We start from the raw sequence: 21,442 nt of genomic DNA, 5'->3' as shown, positions 1-21,442 counted from the left end.
TTTACAGTCGGGATCATTAATATTTACGCCCCCAACATTTGCATAACGTATACCAGCCCATGTTCTAGGCCAGCCGGACCTGCACAACCGAATCATCGATGCAGTGTTGCCAATAGGGCTGCCACTAACGACTATTTTTATTTCGATTAATCTATCGACTAATTTATCGATTAATCTAAGCGATTAATTTCCCGCAAAAAAAAAAATCAACAATTTTACTTCAGAATATTTTATTCAACTATATTTCATTAAACCAAATGAAATCCAAAAGTAAAAAAAAAAGTGCAACAAAGTGCAAAAAGCAAGTGTCCATCTCATAGTCCAAATCACTGCGATAAATAAATAAAAATAAACTGAAATTATTTCAAATCTTTTGCAATTACGATAAGATAAAGATATCACTGACCCTAAACTGCAACACCCTACTTTATTAACTTTCTAAAGTGTCAAAAAAAGTGGAAAAGACAAGTCCAAAAATGCTTATAACAGCTGGATCTGGCAACACAGAGGCTGTGTCCGTGCCCTCACTCACAACTCTCTCTCAAGCCTCGTTCACTCCGCCAGTGTATCGCAGCGATCATGTTCATACCACGGACGCTAAACATTCTTGCAAAATCTCTCAAAATCTGTATCTTCATCTAATACAGGCTCAAACATATAAGGTTGGATGCCTAATCTCTCCATCATTCACGCCGGACAGTAGAGATCTGTTTGCTGTGTGAGCTACGCCCTTACCGAAGCCACATACCTTCTATGTAGATATCAAAGAACAATTTAAAATATTGTATCAATGCATTCTATGGCACCTTTAATTCTGAGTTTACATTTTGCAAATTTTTTTTTCCGCAATGGATTTTTTTTTATTCCACTGCAGAAACAAGTTTCCATATTGTTGTCAAATGACCACAATTTTAATCAACTTTTAATCTAATTTCTTGGCTTTTGGGAGTTAATATCAGGTCAAGTGCAGTTAGGGCTGTGCAAAAAATCGAATGCGATTTTCATGCGATTCATTGCCGATTTTGAACGCGATTTTGTGTAGCTTGTCAGTGAACTACGGCTCTCTGTAGTAAATGCCGCTCCATCTGATAGCACGTGCTGGAGATTTACTACTAATCACAGGAGCGGCTTTACTGACGAGATGCGCATGAAAATCGCATTCGATTTTTTGCACAGCCCTAAGTGCAGTACATCATGGGATAGCATATATACATTCTGTGTACATTATACATACAAACACACACTCACTGAGTCTTGCTGGTCTTTCTGGATGTGTGGGCTGTCTGTCTCCATGCTGTCCTCCTGAACGTCACCTCTCTGTATCGTGTGACGTGTGCGGTCAATCAACGTCAGGGCCTCGTCCTGAACCATCTCACACACACACAACAGCAGCTGGGGAAGCTGGGTAATCTCTCCTCCTGAACCAGTAAATGTTAAACAATTGTTAAAACAGAACAAACAATATGCACACAGTTGGTGTAATATGTTATCCCCAAACAAACATGCAGACTGACCGTTGAGTCCTTGTATCTGCAGGGCTAAGATGAGAGCTGACAGGAGTTTGGCTTTGGTTCGGTCCGTGAGCTGTTGTTCAGCATGTAGAACGCTTTCCATCATCAGAGACAGGGGCGGCAGTAGAGCTGGGGCGGACACCAACACACTGACACAAACCACATCAGCAATATTACTTAACATGCTCCTTTGAAGAGTTTTTAATATTATATAGACACTACTAACATTCAAAACACCCTTCCCAGTTCATCATGACCTTTTAGTTAATTGTTTTTGTAGCTTAACTTCAGTAAACATTTAAAATTATATTAAAACAAAACTAAAAACGACAAGAACGCAACAAAAACTTTAAAATCAAATAGAAATAGGAAATTATTTATATGTGTGTGTATATGTGTGTGTGTGTGTGTGTGTAAAATAGCATGATACTAAAATAACATGGGTGTAAATGTGGGCATGTTTTAAATTTTTTTATTAATTTTTCTTTTTGTATTTTCCCTTTTTATTTTAATTTTAAATTAATTTATTTTTTGGTGTTTTTGTCATTTTTATTAGTTACTATTTTTTATGTCTGTCAGTATAGTTCTTATTATTTTCATTTCAGTTTTACTTTTAGTTATTTTAGTACATCAAGTTAAACTAAATGAAAATGATACGTTGCTTTGGAAACTAGCTGTCAAAAGTTATAAATACATTTTTTTTTTTTTATATATATATATTTCATTTCAGTTAACATTTATTTTAAGTAACAAAATTTGTATTTTTTTATGGTTTCAGTTTTAGTTTAGTATAACCTTGACGTTTCTATTCATTTCTATTTCAGAGACGTTTCTATTAATTTCACACGTGAAGCTGAGCCAATCATTTACAAAAACACCCACCTTTTCCACTGTTTGAGGAGGATGAGGAGCAGCGTGACCATCGATTGCTTCTATTGTCCTCATTTGTTAGTCGCCTTGGATAAAAGCGTTTGCTAAATAACAAAATATAAATTTAAAGTAAATGTAAATAACAAAACTAAATTGAAATTTTAAAACAAGCCTCAAATCAAATAAGTAACACAAATAAAAAAAATCTCTTCATATAAACAAAATAAGGCTTTGTCTGTGCTCTTTCCATTTAAAATGGATTTTAATCTTGATCCAAACAAAGATGCTGCATACATGGAACATGAGGAGTTTTTAATCTAAATTAGGTTGTATAATTTCGAAATTTGAAGCAAAAATAGAATGATTTGACTTTAGTTTTGTGAAACTATACATAACAAATATCTGCATGAAAGCTGAGCTGAATGAGACGCAGATTCACTCTCTGCCAGCAGGTGGCGCTTAAACCGTTCCTTGGTTTCCGCTGTAAACAAAGCAGCGCTGCACTTATTAACTTTAATATGCAGAGCTCCAGACTGCGACCGCATTGGTCAACTCATAAGCGCTTCAACTTCTGTTGCATATGAGAAACATCAAAGGGCAAACGAAACTGAAAGCATAACGAAACTTGGAGAGTATACTCGCCGCGTCAGCACAAGCGCGAAGCTCTGAGCAGCAAAAATGACGCGCATATTGAGGAAACGATGGATGGTTTTCAAGCGAAAGAGGCAAGATGAAAAGAAAAAATACCATCTAAACTTTTCTAAAGACAGTAAGTTCCCCTCAGACATACATTCATATAAACTCCTACTCCTAACTGAATCACGATTTGTTTAGCATCTCAACCAATTTGCATCGTCACATATTTAAATCGATTTTCAACCGGCTCGCGGTTAATCGTTACATCCCTATATTAGATTCTTTACAAAAATGTTTGAAAACAGCAGCTTCATCATAATTATGACAGAATTATTAGAATTTGCATTTATCAGGAAGCCTCTGAATAATGGGTTGGACAACAGGGACCTTTGAGCAAAAAAGCCTGAGAAGCACTGCCCAACTGCGTCATGTGTGAGGGACTCACTTGGTCCTGAGCACAGAGAGCGCGCTGTCCCGTCTGTCCTGCCAGAGTGCGTGGAGGAAGGCCAGTGCCGCCCTGTGCAGGAGTGGAGGACACCAGTACTTCCCCTGCTGCTTAGAGTCCAACAACTCCAACACCACTGACAAACAGCTCCACTCTCCCAGAGAAAACTCCTACAAACCAGACGGTCACATACTGCTCTGAATCATTCACCATCGCACACTAACTCTATGAGCATTTCCGTGACCTCTGACCTTTGCTTTGGTCTCCAGGTTGAGGAAGAGCTCAATGAGTCCAGGTTGTGTTTCCACAGCCACGGTGAGGAACTCCAGTATGGTGACTTTAATACGCATGTCTTCAGTTCTGCTCTGTAGTCGCGTCAGAAACGCATCTCTGATCGCAGCGGCATCACTGCCCAGACAAGCGTACACAGACATGGGAGCCACCTGAACATAGCACACACAATACACATTTCTTATATCATGGTGGGACTTCTACTGTTATTAAATTAACTATAACATAATTACCATAACAATTGAATCACTATAAGACATCAACCAAGATATTTAATGACTGATACTGTTTATATTGAACAGTGAAAGACAAAATAAATAAATAGTGTTATTTTAAGGTTATTTATATACTTTAGAATATTTATTAATAGTTTGAATTAGCTTTTATTTTTATATTTTCATTTTTTAATTTGTGTAAATTTATTCAAGTTTTAGTAATTTTGTTGTGCTTTTGACATTTTTTCTATTTCTATTTAGCTTTTATTTTTATTTCAGCTTTAGTTTTTTTGTTTGTTTTAGTAATGATTACTAGTAATCATTTTTTTAGTAATGAATATATTGAACAGTGTAAGTATTAAATAAAACCAATGGTCAAACCCATTATTGGATTGTCTCTACTATAAATGTATTAAAACTAGTGTTATTTTAGTATTATTTTCATACATTATAGTATTTATTAATATTTTAATTATCTCTTATTTTTATACTTTCAGTTTTTAATTTAGCTTAAATTAGGTCTAAGTTTTAGTAAATTTGTTATGTGAAATATTTTCAATATTTTTCAGCTTTAGTAACGATTAATTTTTTAGCAGTGATTATACTGAACAGTTGGAGTATTAAAATCGATAGTCAAACCAACTACTGGTTTCCCTCTACTAAAAAGTTAAAACAGTGTTACTTTAGTATATTATATATATATATATATATATATATATATAATATACATATATATATATATATATATATATATATATATATACACATACATACACATATACACACACATACATATAGATAGATATGTATAAGATTTTAAAGAGCTGAATTTTCAGCATCATTACTCCAGTCTTCAGTGTCACATGATCCTTCAGAAATCATTCTAATATTCTGATTTATTATCAGCGCTGGAAACTGTTGTGCTGCTTAATATTTTTTTGGAACCTGTGATACTTTTTTTCAGGATTCTTTGATGAATAAAAAGTTAAAAAGAAGAGCATTTATTTAAAATAGCAATCTTTTCTAACAATATACACTACCGTTCAAAAGTTTGGGGTCAATCAATTTTTATTCTTTCTTTTTTTGAAAGAAATTAAAACTTTTATTCAGCAAGGATGTGTTAAATTGATAAGTGATAGCAAAGATTTATATTGTTAGAAAAGATTTATATTTTGAATAAATGCTGTTCTTTTTAACTTTTTATTCATCAAAGAATCCTGAAAAAAATATTTGGCAGCAAAACTGTTGCCAACATTGATAATTCTAATAATAAATCAGCATATTAGAATGATTTCTGAAGGATCATGTGACACTTTAGACTGGAGTAATGGCTGATGAAAATGCAGCTTTGCATCACAGAAATAAATTATACTTTAAAGTATATTAAAATAGCAACCATTATTTTATATTGTAATAACATTTTGCAAGATTAGTGTTTTTTTTTTCTGTATTTTTGATAAAATAAATGCAGTCTTGAGCATAAGAGACTTTTTTTAAAAACATTACAAGTCTTACTGCTCCCAAACTTTTGAACAGCAGTGTGTGTGTGTATATATATATATATATATTATTTATATACAATTAAAGTATTTCTTAATATTCTGAATAATTTTTATTTTTATATTTTCAGGGTTATTTATTTATTTATTTTTTTAAGTAATTTTATGTGCTTGACATTTTTATTAGTTTTGATTTCGGTTATACATTTTTTTTTTCGTCATCTAATATTTTTATTTCAAATTCATTCCAATTAACAAAAATGTTACAATTTTTAACAGTTTTAGTTAACAATAACAACACTCACTCAAACCCCAAAGTTCAGGCATTTTACATGTAAAACTACATTATTTAGTCCCTTTATAAAGCTGTTTTCCACATGAAGACCACAACAACGTGTCCAGCATTACCATGGCGAGTCTCTTCAGCAGCTGTATAGCAAGTCGTGGCAGCGCTGGGTCGTGCTTGTGGTAGATATACTTTGCCAGCACAGCGATCAGGTTGTTGCCATGACCACCTGCAAGAAAAAAAAAAAAACACTTGCATGATCACTAGACATGACAAATCTATGGGAAAGGTTAAGTATTTATTATAGTAAGCAATCCCTGACAGAACAGTCTAATATTTCACATCTACCATGCGCTGAAGTGTGTGTACTAACCGTGCTGTGTCAGCGCTTGCTCCAGAGGTGAGGCCGTATCAGACTGCGGTTTGAGTCGGATCACATTGTTGGTGACTGAGAAAGCCAACTTCACAGTCTGGATCAGAACCTGACCAGGTCCCTCAGACCCACCACTGCAGACAGACACACAAACTCAAACCCACTGACTCATGTAAAGAGGATGAGGAGACTGAAGCCATATTAAAAGCTCAATCGCGTACCTGCTGGGCTGTGCTGTGAGCACCATGTTGATAGTGTCCACTCCCACACCCATGATGTTAACCACCGCCTGTCCTGCCTCTGTGTTGGCCAGACTGTAGATAGACAACGACTGCAGACTGGGGGCGCTGCAGAGGTCACACATCAAGTATGTGAGAACCAAACGAAGACCACATGAAATAAATGACAATGAAATATCATCTGCATCCTCTTACCTGCCCTCTGACTCCCCCTCCTGACTCAGATTAAGAATAGCATGAACCAGCTCTAGAATCAAGCAACCTGACAGAGAACAGAGAGTAGAGAGTGTGTTAAGCAAATACCAGTAAATTTAAGAGAAACTGAGAATTTCAGATAATAATGTTGTTCGAGTTGCTCACCGATCCTCTCTCGCACTCCATAGGTGTTGTAGCGCCATTTATGGTATGCAGGCAGCATTTCTTTCAGAACCAGCAGCACACATGGGATGAGTCCTCTGCTCTGAGTACTGCCCAACTGACCCTGAAAACACACACACACATTAAAATTACTTAATATCCACCAATGTAGTAAGGCTGCATGACTTGGTGGGGGAAAAAAATCTAATTGCAATAAAAAAATAAATTAAAAAAAAGGTCCAGGTTTGTTGTGCTTATTCGTGGGGCTGCGAAATTTGGCCAAAAATGTTGTTATATTATTTTTACTAAATAAAATAAACCAAAATATTACAGTTGTAACATTATGTTATAAAATAAAAAATACAGAAGAAAAAAAAAGTCTGATAAAAAAAAATGTATATATTACATTAAATATTACTATTAGTTTTTCTATTGTATATATAAATTATTTATGTAATGATGTATTATTAAATAATTTATGAAATAATAATTATTATTATTACTATTTAGAGTACAAATTAAATTAAATTAATTACAATAATAATATTTATGGCTGTCTTAAATCATTTTCAAACATTAAACTGAGACACTAAAACAGCTGATCACGAGCTGCTCGTGTGTAAAACAGTGCCACGCTTTACTCTGAAACATGCAGTAATACATTTATTTAATTGCAGCCTTTGCAAGCAATTTGATAATCATGCAAGCAACATTGTGAATTTGGTTTCATTTCAATTAATCATGCAGCCTTACAATGTAGTCTGTGCATTGTAGTGATACGTGGTTAGCTAATACTTGGTCATTTTGACATGATTGGTCATAACGGATGATAAATGCATTACCTTGACGAGTGTGGTCACTAATCTTAAAAAGGCAATGGTCACACTGTACTCTCCTCTGGGCTGTTCAATCAATACCAGCAGGTTGCCATAGTTACCCGCCTTCATGCCCTCTGCACTGAAACACACACACACACCAAACATGTCATTCTTCAGGTTTCTCTGACTTTAACAGGTGAATATGATGCTGTTGTTGTTCACTAGTTCTGTATGTGTGTGTGTATCACCTGATGGTCTGTGCCATGTTAGTCAGAGGGGTGGAGGCGAACGGAAGGAAGCCGGTGTGATGCAGACTGGACCAAACCTGTATCAGGAGCAAAGGCTGTTTAGTCTTAGATCATCACTTCATGTAACCCTGACTTAATATAACTGTGAACATTTACCTTCCCAGGCTGCCGAGCAGCCAGAGCGATAAGGCAGTTGACGCAGGAAGTGATCACATTTACCGGAGGGTTAATAAAGGAGGTCAACCTATAACACGAATCACAACCTCTCAATTTCATTAATAATCAGTGTTTACTGTTTGGTCTTTATGTTTACATGTGCACTTCACCTCTGTAGCAGCATGTAGATCCGTGATGTGAGCGGCAGCAGACAGTCAGACACTGTCCAATCTGTGCTGATGATCTTATGAACCAGATCCAAGATGGGCTTCACTCGCTCACAGTGTGCCAACACATCTATTTGCCCGAGACAGATGTCAATAGCAGGTAAACAGGCGGCAAAATTTTAACAAAATGTAAACATCTTCAAATGCATAGGGCTCTATGATTTCCACATTGTATCCAGTCATAAAAATTTACAGTATATGTAATGGCAAATTCTGGATAAATAAATGCAAAGTAGGGCTGTACACTTAATCAAATCTTGATATGGACTATTGACAATAAACCTCTGTTGTGTAGCACTTGTTTGCTAAACAAATAAAAGCAATTGTTACATTTTCATTTGATTACATTTTAAAAGATGAATTAAATTGTTAATGTTTTATATCATTAAATAAAAAATACAGAAAAAATAAAACAGACAGCACAGAATTTCTGAAAAAAAATTTAACATTTCTTAAGGCCCCATTATTGTATTAATTTTATGAAATTATTAAAACGTTGAAGTTTCATGAATTAAATTAACATTCTTTCTGATTATTAATTAAACCATTTACTTTAATAATTAAAACAGAATACATAAAAATTTAAAAGGAAAACAGAATTTGACAAAAATAAATCTTAAATTAAAATTCAAACCTAAAAATGTAATTATAAATAAACTTGTTAAATTTGTACAAGTTTCATGATTTCAAATAATTAGACATGCTTTATGATCACTAAAATTTCCTTTAATCATTAAATTGGAATCCAGAGACATTACCAAAAAAAAGAATTTGGGGGAAAAAATAAAACTTTTCATAGGGTCCTAAAAATGTCATTATAAATAAATTGTTACATTTGTATAAGTTTCATGATTTCAATTAATTAGACATGCTTTTTGATTACTAAAATTAAATGTAATCATTAAGACAGAATTTAGAAAAATTCAAATGCAAAAAAAAATTTTAACAGGAGAATTGGGGGGGGGTGAATAGGGCCCTAAATGCACGTAAGTTTTGAGTGTTCGTACCTGCAGTAGAAACGACGTGCAGCAGCATCTCAATCTCACAGGTGAAGAGAGTCCATGAGCTATAGGAATATTCCCAGCGCACCAGGAAACCCTGTTCACCCACAGACAGCTGCTTTCCTTCACACACCTGTCCGAAACATCCCTGAGGCATCTGCAGGTTGGTCTGACCCACCCCTGAACATACAGATAACACGAGAGAAAATGTCAAAAAGACATATGTTTTCATACGCAGATGCAATCAGGCAAAGAGACGCCAAAACACAGGAACACATGTTTTCAGCACTGACCCAGAGGGTAGAGGAGTTTAGGAGTCTGTCTCCTCCACAGAGTGCCATCCTCTCTGGAGATCACATCGTTGGGTTTGTGCTTATAGGCCTCAGTGTAGAACGACATCTTATCTAAAAAGGTGTACACCTGAGAGACAGACCATGAAATGCCCACGAGATCTAAATGATTGTGTAGAAGTGTGCATGTACATATATATGATGTTAGAAAATGTTAAGAGGGCATTTTTTTACTTTGTAGTTTTACCTTCTTAGCTGTAGATTTGTCAGACAGCAGTGCAGTGAGCAGCTGTAGTAAAGGTCCAGTCTTATATGGAAACAGACCCACTGTACTGTCCAGAATCACACCGAGACCCATGTTTGGATTCTGTAGGGCACAACCAGAGGTCAAAGGTCAAATCACAGACATTTTAAATAAAACACAGAGAATCTACAAATAGTGGTGTTTTATTTAATGTGCACCAATTGTTTTGCTCACCGACTCCCAGAAAAGCTCAGCCAGACTCGGAGCAGCAAGAACTTCACATGCTGCATTGATCAGATGCTACAGACAGAATAATTACCAGACTTATCCAAAATGAATGCGTAATTTATTATTAATGAATACCAGTAACACGATATTAAGTTTTGATCTCTGTCTGTTGGTTTGTGTATTTCTGTACCTGTTGGCTGCCGAGTGTTTCTTCTTCAAAAGAGGTGATGACAAAAGACAGGAGACCATATATACACATCCGTGCAGTGCTTGCTGTACACTAAAATGAGACAGAGACATGTGACAGTATGCATAAAGGTCCACGTCACCACTGGAGAAAGATTTTTTTAATCTAAGCAATTTGATAGAACACTGTTCTTACGTTATTTCCAGTGTTGCCGAGTGCTTGCAGCATGTTGGTGAGGTACTGAAAGACTCCGAGCTGCAGCGTCGTGTGTCCTAGACGTCTGATCACAGAGCTCACTTCCTCTGGACGCAGTGTGTGTCGCAGCAGAACCCAGGCCAAGAGAACCGGCCCATGGTGAGAGATGTCACCAAATGTCAACAGCATCTGATCCACTTCCTGCACACACACAACAGTTGATAAACAAAAAAACAAATCCTCAACATTCTAAGTAAAACAAAATTGCTCATCCATTCAGATTTTAGAGCCAGAGTTATCAATTTTTACAAAAGTTAATTTAGTCTTAATATGCAATTTCATTCTAAAGTTTGGGGTCAGCAAGATTTTTTGAATACTTTTATTCAGCAAGGATGCATTAAATTGATCAAAAGTGACAGTAAAGACATTTGTAATATTACAAAAGATTTTTTTTTCAAACAAAAGCTGTTCTTTTGAACTTTCGATTCATCAAAGAATCCCAAAAAAAGTATCACAGTTTCCACAAAAATATGAAGCACCACAACTGTTCTCAACATTGATAATGAGAAAAAATATTTCTGGAGCAGCAAATCAGCATATTAGAATGATTTCTGAAGGATCATGCGACACTGAAGATGATGCTGAAAATTCAGCCCTGATCACAGAAATAAATTACATTTTAAATTATATTCGAATAGAAAACAGTTATTTTAAAATGCAATAATATTTCACAATATTACTGTACTTCTGATCAAATGAATGCAGTCTTGGTGAGTATAAGAGGGTTCCTCAACATCTGAATGGCAGTGTATGTTCAATACCTTGCAAATATCCTCCTGTTGGTCATAAAACTGATGCTGTTCGGTTCTATCTTCTAGAGCACATTTATGCAGAAAGTCGATATCCATCCCCTCCACAAGAATCAAAGAACTGAAATAGCTGTCAAGAGGATGACAATTCAGATATTATAAAACATTGTTTGCGGTTGTATGAGAGGAAAAAGATCAGGTGACTGCATGTTCTGACCCAATGCGTTCAACCAGCGCGTCCATGCTCTTGTCCACGAGGTGTCGATTGGTCTGCCGCTGTCCAAAGCCCTGCTCCTTAAATAGCCGTGTGAAGGTGGAAAGGTCATTGGGCGGCATCTCGAAGTATGCGTAATACAGGAACAAGATCTCCAGCAGCAGGGCCTGTTCTTTCAGACACTGCACAAACCAGTGGGACACCTGCCTCTCCGTCTACACAGAGATCAACAGATCCTGAGTCAAATTCTACAGGTGATGCTGCTCTAAACACAATCATATCATCTTCTCACCATCAGGTTTCCATGCGTCTCCCATGTTGGAGCTTCTGATTTGGACACCGACTCAAACTGCCGCCTGTAGTTGGACACCAGATCTTTCTCCAGTTTACTAACACAGTTGGAGTACTCTGCCTGAAAAAAAGGATGTATTAAAATCATTTGGTTTCTGACTGTCTAACAGAATAGCTGATCTTTTATTTACCCTGTATGGATGTCTCTCATCCTGGAAGTACGTGAGGAGGTGGAGAACGCAGCGCAGAACGCACAGTCTCTCTTCATAGTAGTAATCTGCTATCTGTACAACACAATTTCAATGTGTCACATTTCAATATATTTTAGAGTCATTTTTAGTGTTGAAGCAATATTTAGTTTCAAACCTTCAGCAGCAGAGCTTGACTCTGTCTCTCATCCTGCAGCACAGCCTGATGGGAACAAAATGAGGATTATTTATTTATTCACACAACCTGGCTCTCGTCATGTTCGTGCACACTTCAGCTGTACATGCGTGTACCACATGAAGCCGAGCTCACCTTGAGTGTGTTTCGTGTGCCCCTGTAGTCCTCCTGAAGGTAACACTGAAGAATCTGCACGCTTTGCTGTTCATCCAAACCCTGACATGAAAAACACACACACACACACAAATATTTGTCCACTCCTGAAGTCTCAATCCAGTTAGTCTTACTTAGCCAGTATGTATGAATCAAATAAGAGAGAGTGCAATGTTTTCAAAAACCAAGAGAGACATCATCCTAGAAAGCATTTTGGGTAAAAGCATGCATATGACAAACAAAATCAATTGCTGCACTTTAAGTTGTGGTCAAAGTAAGCAGCCAACTAGGTTTAAAAATACATCCAACGTGCCCAGACACTCACCAGCAGTTTGCTGATCCTGAGTCCGAAGTCTTTGAGAGCTTGTGGTGTGTCTTTATCTGCTTTCAGCTTGTCTGCGGCCGATGTGCTGCACATAACATTATCACTTACTACATACTCAACAACAGCAAAAAGACAAATTTCATGAGGTATGTTTACATACACTAATTTTAGTGTTATTTTACTATCGCATATACTATACATTTTGAATTAATCATTTTAATTGTAGTTTCATTTAGTACTTCATCTTAAACTAAATGAGAAATGCTGCCTTGGCAAGTAGCCAAAATATTTTTATGGTTTTAGTTAATGATAATACCCTGACTAATTATCATCAAGAAATGAATCAGATTCCAGATTCTGAAAAGGCTATTTATGTAAACCTAAAATTTGCAATCCAATCTGCATATTTGTTTTTTTCCATGCACATTATATGTATTCTGAACAAAACTGGATGTGCGCAACAGGTATACCACTGAGTATGTATATCATTAAATAATATCTCCCTAGCTTGATAAAGCCAAACTCTTCTTTGTGTTCAGGTTATTTATTTTTACATCTTACATGTTTGTACATTTTTTAATGTTGTGTTACCTGGGTGGTTTGTAGAAGGACAGACCCTGCAGCAGTCTCTCCCAGTTCCGATCCAATTCAGCCTCGATTTGGGCCTGCAGGATCACACAAGAAAATCATTATTGATGGAGACAGGAACTCACCGAGATACACTGTAAAAGGATACCTCATCAAAGGTCATCACATCAGTACAGTTTAAGAATAAAACCGCTTTATTAATAGTGTTTCTTCACAGAACTCTCTCAAATGAACCATTTTTTGTTTATACACAGCTGTCCAATTAAATCTGTGTACTTATGTTGTTATTAAATACTTCAGAAATGCTTGGTCTGGGTACTAACCGGTTCTCGAAGTGCAGATCTGCCCAGCAAGATAGTCCATAAATCTCGGCTGCTCCTAAATAAAAGTATTTAAATGTGACATTATTATGCTTCCAGAACTGATAATATAAAGGCAGTGTCATTATGGTGTTTATAAGTCCATCCATACATACACTACTTACATAGGAAGTTCACATAAAACTTTTTTTTTTTTTTTTACATCAAATCATATTCATGAAATAAGCCACTGATTTTCAACTAAAAAACCGTTTTAGAACAATTCGGTACAGCTCTTAACAGCGCAATTACTTATTTTTATACATTTTATAAACTACATACATACACAGTCAAGTACCCTGTATAGATGTATAATAAGATACATATATACACAAACAATGAAACTCATTCATCACTTCAAACTCCTATAATTCGTTCTCACCAAGACAGTCAAATCAAGAGGAACATTTGCACAATTAATCAATGTTATGATGTTAATTTCGTATAATGTTGAAGAAGTTGACGGTTGCTTAAAAGCTGTTATAAACTGCAAATTATCATTTGAATTTCAGTCGCGCGGGTCTGTCAGCCAGAAACAGCACGTCTAAGACATATCACCCACTCATATTATGGCTAAATACCAGATATAAAATATCTACACATTATCCAACTACAAATTTCGTTGTAGCTCGTTCTGAACAACCTTTGTAAGTTTGGCTTTCTTCCAATTTACCTGACACACAGCTCCGAGGCCGCCATCTTCACCCGGATCACGTGACTATTAACACAAACGAGCGCTCTCCTATCACGTGACTTAATGAAATCCTATAATACATATATATTAATACAATAATTATTTTAAAACATTTTAACACGTAAATTCGCAATATTAAAATGTTATAATTTTAAAAAATATATTTGTTTTGACATTAGCCACGTGATTATTCTGACACCACGTGATCCGGTTGTCCTATCTCTACAGCACGAGTCACAGCAAAACATTGGGAATATTCTTTTGTCCTAGAACCAAGCGTTAAATCGCAGGAAAAAAGGGTAAGATGAATCGTTATTTGCTGTAATTTGATATTTCTGCGTTTATTTACTGTGCAGGGTGTTTAATGAACAGCTGGTGTTGCAGTGAATGAGCTGTCATTTCTGCTGAAGAGCCCATCATCACCCTCTCTATCTGTAACAAAACCCTATAAAATAACATAAAACATCAGCATTGCGTTGGGATTTGTATTATAATTTAATATTAATACTGACAATTCCTTCGAATATATGTATAACATATATGCAATTGCATACTATCCATGTATTAATAAGCAAATGTGCTTGTAAGCAATAGAGACATCAAGGCTGTCAAACAATCACTATTATAATATTTTATGTCTAATAATACATTTATCGTTATTTACAAAAATGTAATTTGTATTAAGTAATATAAATACATTTTATGATTACCTAGAAATTGTATTGAATAAGATTGTGTTAAAAAATTATATTCTCTAATATACTATTTTCAGAGTAGCCTACTTATAAAATATTTATATTATATACACATTTATGTTATTGTTTTTGATACAGTATTTCTGGGTGCTTATAAAACCCTAATATTGCAAACACTAATATAATTTATTAAAGTATAGTGATACAGGCCAGGTTTTCTCTATTATTCGTATATACACTGAACAAAATTATAAACGCAACACTTTTGTTTTTGCCCTCACTAACACAGATTTAGACAGATTTGTGAACAATATTTGAGAGAAATAGGCCTTTTGTGTACATAGAAAAAGTCTTAGATCTTTGAGTTCAGCTCATGAAAAATGGGGGCAAAAACAAAAGTGTTGCGTTTATAATTTTGTTCAGTGTATATTCAATCACTGTAATGCCAGAGCATCCAGCCATTAAAAGCAGATCGTTGTACTTTCCCTGACAAAGTGACACTTTGTCCATTTTAACATTTTACCATGTTTAGAAATTGCTGGTATTGAGCGTTCAACAGTGCTAAAGTTCACAGTGTCTAGAGTTCAAGCGCCGTTGAGAAATTTGACATCCTTCTTTAGTTTTACAGTGAGAGAATAGAAGCTCTGGACAGTACGGATGTGTCTCAAAACCTAGTTAGCTCCCTATCTAGTATTTTAAGGGACGTCTATTGTGCTCAAAAATGCTGCCTAGGTAGGTTTTGAGCCACAGCCTGTCTGTAGGTGGCATCACATTGAATATAACATAACACTGAGTAAATCGATTTCTTTCTTTCAGAATTTTTACCATGATATAATGATGATTTGTGAAAAAAGAGCTAAGGCTGTAGTACCATGGAATAGTTCAGATGGTAACACCGTAGTATTTTGGCATATAACAAATTATACTACATGGTTAACATACTACATATTTGTAATTACCATGTAAATGGTAAATGGTATTTACATTGTACTCCAAGTTACTTAAAATAATACTATGAAATTACCATGGGTATATTTGCCAAAAAAGAATGATATAGCTATAGGACATATTCATATTAGCTTCAAAAAATTGTTTGTTTATTTTAGTTTATTATGTGTTTTTCTCTGGAGTAAAAAATAATAAATATGAAAATATTGTATTATTATATTTTGTTTATTTTAGTTTATGATGTGTTTTTGTTTGAAGAAAATACTGAAATTGAGAGAAAACATTATTAGAGTTGATTTATTTTAGTTTATTATGTGTTTTTGTTTGAAGAAAATACTGAAATTGAGAGAAAACATTATTAGAGTTGATTTATTTTAGTTTATTATGTGTTTTTGTTTGAAGAAAATACTGAAATTGAGAGAAAACATTATTAGAGTTGTTTTATTTTAGTTTATTATGTGTTTTTGTTTGGAGAAAAATACTAAATATGAAAAAAATGTATTATTATATTTTGTTTATTTTAGTTTATTGTGTTTTTGTTTGAAGAAAATACTAAAATTGAGAGAAAACATTATTAGAGTTGGTTTATTTTAGTTTATTATGTGTTTTTGCTTGGAAAAAATGCTAAAGAATGAGAAAAAAATATAGTATTACATTGTTTATTTTAGTTTGTGTTTTTGTGTGGAGAAAATGCTAAAAATTTGAGAAAATATAGCATTAAATTATGTTTATTACATTATGTTTTAGTTTGTTGTTTTTGTGTGGAGAAAAAAAATGCTAAAAACAGTAAGAGAAAGGATTTTATTTAGTGCTGTCAAACGATTAATCGCATCCAAAATAAAAGTTTTTGTTTACATAATATGTGTGTGTACTGTGTATATTTATTATGTATATATAAATACAAACACATGCATGTATATATTTAAGAAAAATGTTATGTTTATATATTAAATATATTTATATAAAATATAATTATATACATTTATAAATGTACTGTATATACATGTAAATATTTTCAAAATATATACATGCATGTGTGTGTATTTATATATACGTAATAAATATACACAGTACACATACATATATTATGTAAACAAAAACTTTTATTTTGGATGTGATTAATCACAATTAATTGTTTGACAGCATGAAAGAATATGAAATTATTATTATTTAAGCATTACATTTTTTTAAAGTTTTGTGGTTTGTCTAATGATATTTTGGTGTGTCTTTACCCAGGTCTAATCTGCCGTGTGCAGGAGAGCGAAAAGCGGACAATGTTTATGTGTTCGCCACCAGGAACATTCTGACAGACTGCCATATTCAAAGTCTCAAATTCCTGGAAACCTTTGTCACACATACGCCCCGCAATCATGCAGCTGGATCCAGTGCTGGTTGAATCCGCCGTGGTGGTCTCCATGGTGATCTGCATTCACTGTGCCGTGTGGAACCAGCTGTCCTGGTGCTGCATCGCTCTGGCCGTCCAGGGTTTTTACGTGCAGCACAAATGGGATCGGCTCATTCGGACCGGCGCCGCTGTCTTCCAGTTCCGGCCTTCGGCCAACAGCGGCGTGTTACCGGCCAGCATGGTGCTGCCGCTGCTGGGACTGGCTTTGAGGGGGCGCTGCATCGCTGTGGGGAATGTTTACATGGAGCGATTCGCAATGGTCATAACAGTGATCGGTATGATTTTGGCGCTGTTCCTATCGCTCATCGTGTTGGGAATCACACGCCCGGTGCCCACAAACACCTGTGTTATAGCCGGCATCGCCGGCAGTGCCATTCTGTACACAGTCAAGCAAACACTAACAGTCTCCGAGGTGATCGAAGTCTTGGAGGTGTTGCTTATTTTTGTATATCTAAGCTTAATCCTCTTGTACCTCCTCCCACGCTGCTTCACTCCCGGAGAGGCCCTCCTCATCCTCGGCGGGATCAGTTTCATCATCAACCAGCTCATCAAACGCTCTCTGGCCTCATCTGGGAATGCAAATGCAGACCCGCTTCCGTATTTCCTCCCGGTCGCCGTGTTAGGCTTAGTGCTGCTCGGAATCTTCTTCGCCTTGCTTTTCGTATTCATGGAACCGGAAACCTGGTCGGCGTCGCTCTTCTTCCACACCATGACGGCCGTTTTGGGATTGGGCCTATTGGTTCCTTGGCTCTCCCTGCTCACACAGCATCACCCCATCACCTGGTTGATGCATTTCATCACCGAAACCAACACTCGCCTTTGGCTGATCGGATTCTGGGCCGCTTTGTTGCTTCTAGCGGTTGCTGTTGTGATGCATCAAAATAGTCATCGCTCAGCCGGAAGCAAGAAGCACCAAGCTTCGACGAGCGTGCGAAAGTATTTCCACCTCCTCACCGTACTAACCTTCGCTCCTGGACTCGCACTAGATCGTCCTCTGCTACATCTAGCCGCGGTCGGATGCCTCTCAGTGCTTTTGCTCCTCGAATTCGTCCGCTATTTCCACATCCGCCCTCTGGGGGCGCCACTGCGATGCCTTCTTACTTTATTCCTGGATGAGAGAGACTCAGGACCGCTTATTCTCACCCACATCTACCTTCTCCTCGGCGTTGCCCTTCCAGTCTGGCTCACGCCCGCGTCCTGCACCCCTAATGGAGGCCTAGGGGGCGCCGGTGGCCTGGTGCCCTACGCCGGTGTGTTGGCAGTGGGAGTCGGCGATACAGTTGCGTCTGTTTTTGGCAGCACGGTCGGCGAGATCCACTGGCCCGGCACAAAGAAGACCTTCGAGGGCACCGCAACCTCCGTATTCGCTCAGATCATCGCCGTGGTGGTTTTCCTCATCGCCGACAGCAGTATAAACCTGAACGCCAGCTACTCGTGGGTGGTGGGTTCGATCACAATGGTGGCCATGCTGGAGGCGTATACGTCGCAGATAGACAACCTGCTGCTTCCTTTGTACCTTTACATCCTCCTGCTGCTATGAGATCAGACCCGTTCAGACAAATCAGACCATTATGCCAATGCACAGATATCAACAGCATTAAATTCATACGTTACAGCCCTAGTATTGTGAGTTTGGAAAGCAAAATGCAATAATGAAACATCATTAGAATGTTTATGACCCTCGTACAGTGAATAGAAATGCACTTAAATTTATTCAAGAATAAACGTTTCTTATGGTATTGGAGTGAAACAAACTAGAAAACTACTTGATATTGTAAACGACATAAAATGGCACAAAAACAGATGTTTGAAGGTGAAATGTGTATTTTTTTGCACCACAAGTGGCAATTGCAAAATGCTTGATTGAGTTGCACATGACAGCTTTGTTTGAAAACACAGTTTGGTGCCGCTGTTGGCAGCTTTAAAGGGATAGCCCACTCAAAAAAATCATTTACTCTGCCTCATGTCATTCCAAATCCGTATGCATTTCTTTCTTCTGTTGAACACCATTGACTTCCATAGTATTTTTTTTCCTTGCTACAAAACAGTTTGGTTACCAACATTCTTCAAAATATCTTCTTTTAATTTCCACAGAAGAAAGAAACTCATACAGGTTTGTAATAGCCCGAGGGTGATTAAATTACATAATTTTCATTTTTGGGTGAACTATACCTTTAAGTATTCTTCATTTTGATTTTTCAAGGTGTACATGTGATAATTATGTTGTTTAGAGAATTTATTTTTTGTGTGTCCTCTCAGAAAGCTCTGATGTCTTAAGACACTGTTAATATTTCATTCGCTCAAATGCTGCGTCTGTCACTCCAGTATAAATGACAGGGATTGAGTTGCACATTATTTAAAAAATAAATGGAAAATGTGATGCCCTTTAACAATGCCTGCACTTGCTGATAAACACACACAAACACATGTCTTGGATGCAAACACAATACACATTTTTTGTATTTTATTTAGATAAATCTCACGAAAACATGTCTGCCTTTATTTTTTATATTTTCTATATAATTTGATATGTTTTTTTGGGAAGCACATTTCTACAATTTTAAAATGTAAAAATAAAAAAATCATAATTACTCTAATTACTGTAATGTTATATATATATATATATATATCCGTCTGACCTTTGACCTTTTTTTTAATCAGAATCCTATAAAAATATCTCTGGATATTTAAATAAAAATATAGTGCTGTCAAATGATTCATCGCGATTAATCGCATCCAAAATAAAAGTATTTGTTTACATAATATATGTGTGTGTACTGTGTATATTTATTATGTATATATAAATACACACTCATATAGTATATATTTTGAAAATATTTACATGTATATATTTATATAATTTATATTATATATAAATATATAAATATATATATATATATATATATATAATTTAGATTTTTGTGACAATTAGGCACATTAAATTCTTATTGTTAATTGTATATTTTATAGGTTAACAAACTACTATTATATATATATACTTGGTTATTTTAATAATATATATTTATAATATTTAATTAAACATTTAATGATATTTAAAACTTAATTTTTTGCATTACAATAATTAGAATGAGTTTTTTTACATTATAAAGTTGTGGAAATGTACTTGTCAAATTGCGAAAAAATAGGATTTTATTTCGGCAAAACAATTTTTTCTTTCTTTCTTTTGATTTTGTAGTGAAATACGATCCTTGACATGTTTTTATCAGAGTCACCCGTTTTTTGAAAATATAGTTTATCCTTTCAGTCCTTTATAACAGCATATATGCATCACTTGAGCCATCGAAGAACACCATTGTTTTTCTATTATACGACAAAAATACTCAAATATAATTTTGAATCTATGAATAGGATTTTATGTCCAATGCAATACGAAGGACTGGTAGCATAGCTTGTCGCCTTAAAGTGTTTTGTATTCTGAATAGTTCAATGCTATCAGTGGTTGGTCTGCATGGGTCTGTTTGTAGGAGGCAGTAGATATTAAAGTTGGCATGAAACGGAAGTTGCGATTGTCTTTTCTTCTCTACTGTGACGTATATCCAAGAGAAACGGCATCTGAAATGAGAGGGCGGGACTCGATTTCGTCCTTCGGGAATTGATTGGATCGTTGGAAGCTGGGGCGTTGCTAACAAAATGGAGGCAGATCTGAATGCCAGTTTGCAGTTAGTGGTGGGGGATTTCTCTCCACTGGATCACAGCCGACACGCAAGCATGAATGAATGTTTTATTTATTAAGGATGACGACGACGATCAACGGCACAAAACATGCCTAAACAGCGCACGCGTGCAAGAGAGAGAGACTGCCTGAATGACTGAGCGCATCCTCCATCAAGTTAAGTCATATTCATGAAAAATATTTGTTTGCGATGTCCTAAGAGTAATGTTGTCGTAATATCCTAATATCTTTTCAATGTTTAGGGGTAATGTACTCCCTCATGACTGGTGTCAGTGCTACAAAGTGAAGCATGAGCTTCAGCTTTTCCCCTGTCGTTTATCCCAGCGTTTACCCCTCACGTCACTAGCGCTGCCCTTGCGCCATAGCTCGTGACCGGAAGAGTAGAGGAGTCGTTTTGAGGGGGAGGGGAGGTTAACGTTTTTGATTAAAGATTAAGAGGGCACATGAATTAAAAAAAAATAATGAAGTGCACGGATTAATTATTTATAATAAACAATACAGTATTCCATTAAAAAAATAAGAATTTTACATTTTGATTCCATGGTAACTTTAAAGGTGGGGTAAGCG

At 35.9% G+C, this 21,442-nt stretch overlaps 2 protein-coding genes across 2 annotated transcripts in view; one reads left to right on the top strand and one right to left on the bottom strand.

The window, feature by feature from the left end:
* The window catches only part of LOC107661618 (nucleoporin NUP188 homolog), a 23,182-nt gene extending 9,030 nt beyond the window's left edge, over positions 1–14,152 (bottom strand). The window contains exons 1-31 of the mRNA XM_016451282.1: positions 14,113–14,152; positions 13,404–13,458; positions 13,084–13,157; positions 12,493–12,577; positions 12,150–12,230; positions 11,997–12,041; positions 11,822–11,914; positions 11,632–11,751; positions 11,343–11,554; positions 11,138–11,255; positions 10,317–10,517; positions 10,125–10,214; positions 9,941–10,006; positions 9,710–9,829; positions 9,466–9,592; positions 9,179–9,352; positions 8,115–8,241; positions 7,945–8,032; positions 7,789–7,865; positions 7,565–7,679; positions 6,726–6,846; positions 6,561–6,627; positions 6,348–6,473; positions 6,127–6,260; positions 5,876–5,982; positions 3,714–3,905; positions 3,463–3,632; positions 2,661–2,667; positions 2,394–2,443; positions 1,515–1,660; positions 1,249–1,418 (exon numbers count right to left, since the gene is read on the bottom strand). Of these exons, the coding sequence (XP_016306768.1) occupies positions 1,249–1,418; positions 1,515–1,660; positions 2,394–2,443; positions 2,661–2,667; positions 3,463–3,632; positions 3,714–3,905; positions 5,876–5,982; positions 6,127–6,260; positions 6,348–6,473; positions 6,561–6,627; positions 6,726–6,846; positions 7,565–7,679; positions 7,789–7,865; positions 7,945–8,032; positions 8,115–8,241; positions 9,179–9,352; positions 9,466–9,592; positions 9,710–9,829; positions 9,941–10,006; positions 10,125–10,214; positions 10,317–10,517; positions 11,138–11,255; positions 11,343–11,554; positions 11,632–11,751; positions 11,822–11,914; positions 11,997–12,041; positions 12,150–12,230; positions 12,493–12,577; positions 13,084–13,157; positions 13,404–13,458; positions 14,113–14,138 (3,384 nt within the window). The 5' untranslated portion in view covers positions 14,139–14,152. The remainder of the gene's footprint in view (positions 1–1,248; positions 1,419–1,514; positions 1,661–2,393; positions 2,444–2,660; positions 2,668–3,462; positions 3,633–3,713; positions 3,906–5,875; positions 5,983–6,126; positions 6,261–6,347; positions 6,474–6,560; positions 6,628–6,725; positions 6,847–7,564; positions 7,680–7,788; positions 7,866–7,944; positions 8,033–8,114; positions 8,242–9,178; positions 9,353–9,465; positions 9,593–9,709; positions 9,830–9,940; positions 10,007–10,124; positions 10,215–10,316; positions 10,518–11,137; positions 11,256–11,342; positions 11,555–11,631; positions 11,752–11,821; positions 11,915–11,996; positions 12,042–12,149; positions 12,231–12,492; positions 12,578–13,083; positions 13,158–13,403; positions 13,459–14,112) is intronic.
* A 201-nt stretch (positions 14,153–14,353) lies between these two features.
* Positions 14,354–19,143, top strand: LOC107661635 (dolichol kinase-like). The gene is made up of 2 exons (XM_016451300.1): positions 14,354–14,432; positions 17,013–19,143. Exon 2 carries the CDS (start codon positions 17,147–17,149, stop codon positions 18,719–18,721), a length of 1,575 nt encoding a protein of 524 aa, XP_016306786.1. The 5' UTR covers positions 14,354–14,432; positions 17,013–17,146; the 3' UTR covers positions 18,722–19,143.
* Positions 19,144–21,442: the final 2,299 nt, after the last annotated feature.

The sequence above is a fragment of the Sinocyclocheilus anshuiensis genome, unplaced genomic scaffold (assembly GCF_001515605.1).
Source record: "Sinocyclocheilus anshuiensis isolate Anshui unplaced genomic scaffold, SAMN03320099.WGS_v1.1 scaffold1425, whole genome shotgun sequence".
NCBI lineage: Eukaryota > Metazoa > Chordata > Actinopteri > Cypriniformes > Cyprinidae > Sinocyclocheilus > Sinocyclocheilus anshuiensis.
Note: the sequence above shows the minus strand (reverse complement) of the source record. Positions and strands in the feature narration are given on the sequence as shown.